General features: G+C 37.2%; 1 protein-coding gene across 1 annotated transcript; it reads left to right on the top strand.

The window, feature by feature from the left end:
* The first annotated feature begins 256 nt into the window (after nucleotides 1–256).
* LOC127665675 (olfactory receptor 2L13-like) lies at nucleotides 257–1,195 on the top strand. Its single transcript, XM_052158159.1, has one exon. The coding sequence runs from the start codon at nucleotides 257–259 to the stop codon at nucleotides 1,193–1,195; it is 939 nt and encodes a 312-aa protein (XP_052014119.1).
* Nucleotides 1,196–1,741: the final 546 nt, after the last annotated feature.

The raw sequence follows: 1,741 nt of genomic DNA, 5'->3' as shown, positions 1-1,741 counted from the left end.
TTGTAGGAAATGTGTTAGCCATCTTACTCATGTTGCCACAACTTTGAATTGACAACATGACCAGAATTAAATGGAAAGGAAAATTCAGTGCAGATTTAAAAATAAGTTCAACAGAATGACAGTGATGAAAGATGAATAACAAAGTATAAACATTCAGTACAAGGTATTACCTCTTTAATCTCTAGTTCAATTTTATATGATAAGTGTATTTGCTTTTAGGTCACTCTTTTCAAGAAATATAAATAAATACATGTTCATGGAGAAATGGAATCAGAGCTCAAGTGACTTCACGCTGTTAGGGTTGCTTCCCCAGACCCAGAATGGCCTACTACTTTTGCTGCTCATCATCTTTGTCTTCTCTCTGGCTTTGTGTGGGAATGCAGGAATGATCCACCTCATTCGTGTTGACCCAAGGCTCCACACACCCATGTACTTTCTCCTCAGTCAACTCTCTCTCATGGACTTGATGTACATTTCTACCACTGTTCCAAAGATGGCATTTAACTTCCTCTCTGGCCAGAAAAGCATTACCTTTCTGGGATGTGGAGTGCAATCCTTCTTTTTCCTGACTATGGCATGTTCTGAAGGCTTGCTCCTGGCTTCCATGGCTTATGATCGTTTTGTGGCTATCTGTCATCCCCTTCATTATCCCATTCGCATGAACAAAATAATGTGTCTGAAGATGATCATAGGATCGTGGACACTGGGCTCCATCAACTCTTTAGCACACACTGTCTATGTCCTTCATATTCCTTACTGCCATTCTAGGTCCATTAACCATTTCTTCTGTGATGTTCCAGCCATGTTGCCCCTGGCCTGTATGGACACTTGGGTTTATGAGTACATGGTATTTGTAAGCACAACCCTGTTTCTCCTACTGCCTTTCCTTGGTATCACAGCTTCCTATGGTCGGGTCCTTTTTGCTGTCTTCCACATGCGCTCAAAAGAGGGAAAGAAAAAAGCCTTCACCACATGCTCAACTCACTTAACTGTGGTGACATTTTATTATGCACCTTTTGTCTATACCTATCTTCGACCTAGGAGTCTTCGTTCCCCTACCGAGGATAAGATTCTGGCTGTCTTCTACACTATCCTCACCCCCATGCTCAACCCCATCATCTACAGTCTGAGGAATAAGGAGGTCTTGGGAGCCATGACAAGAGTCATTGGTACTTTTTCTTCAACAAAATCTTAACCATTCATTCTCTACTCCTCTTTAAGTTCCCCTGGGGAATGTCATGGAGCAGTGCCATCCATTGGAAATGTAATTTATCCCACATACATGTCATTACTTTCTGGTGATTTATTACTAGTTTAAATAATATGTTCATTATTATATACTATCATAATGTTCACATGTTTATTTAATTCATCTTATAATTGATAATATCAGTGATATATTAACAAATTGCTCCACTATAAATATATGGTGTATACACATTATGTATGTACAAATATTACTGTAAATATGATAGTATTTATAGCAAAATTGACCAGTTGCTACTTCAAAATTGACATGAAATTCTTTGTTCATGTATTTTGCTTTCATCCTTTTCATTCTTCAAAGCTTTTGTGTGTTTTTATGTACAACCCAATATAGTTTGTACACTATATAAATGTGTAATATAAATATATTACACATATCAGGTGATGAACACACACATGATAAACAATATTGAATATGGAACAATATAATAGTCATAAAATGTTCTAAGAAGATAAAACTCAGAAATCTCTACTT

Source organism: Apodemus sylvaticus, chromosome 15, assembly GCF_947179515.1.
Source record: "Apodemus sylvaticus chromosome 15, mApoSyl1.1, whole genome shotgun sequence".
NCBI classification, from domain to species: Eukaryota; Metazoa; Chordata; class Mammalia; order Rodentia; family Muridae; genus Apodemus; species Apodemus sylvaticus.
Note: the sequence above shows the minus strand (reverse complement) of the source record. Positions and strands in the feature narration are given on the sequence as shown.

What these genes read in the sequence shown, in the direction of transcription:
- LOC127665675 (XM_052158159.1), top strand. Translation starts at nt 257, where the DNA reads ATGGAGAAATGGAATCAGAGCTCAAGTGACTTCACGCTGTTAGGGTTG.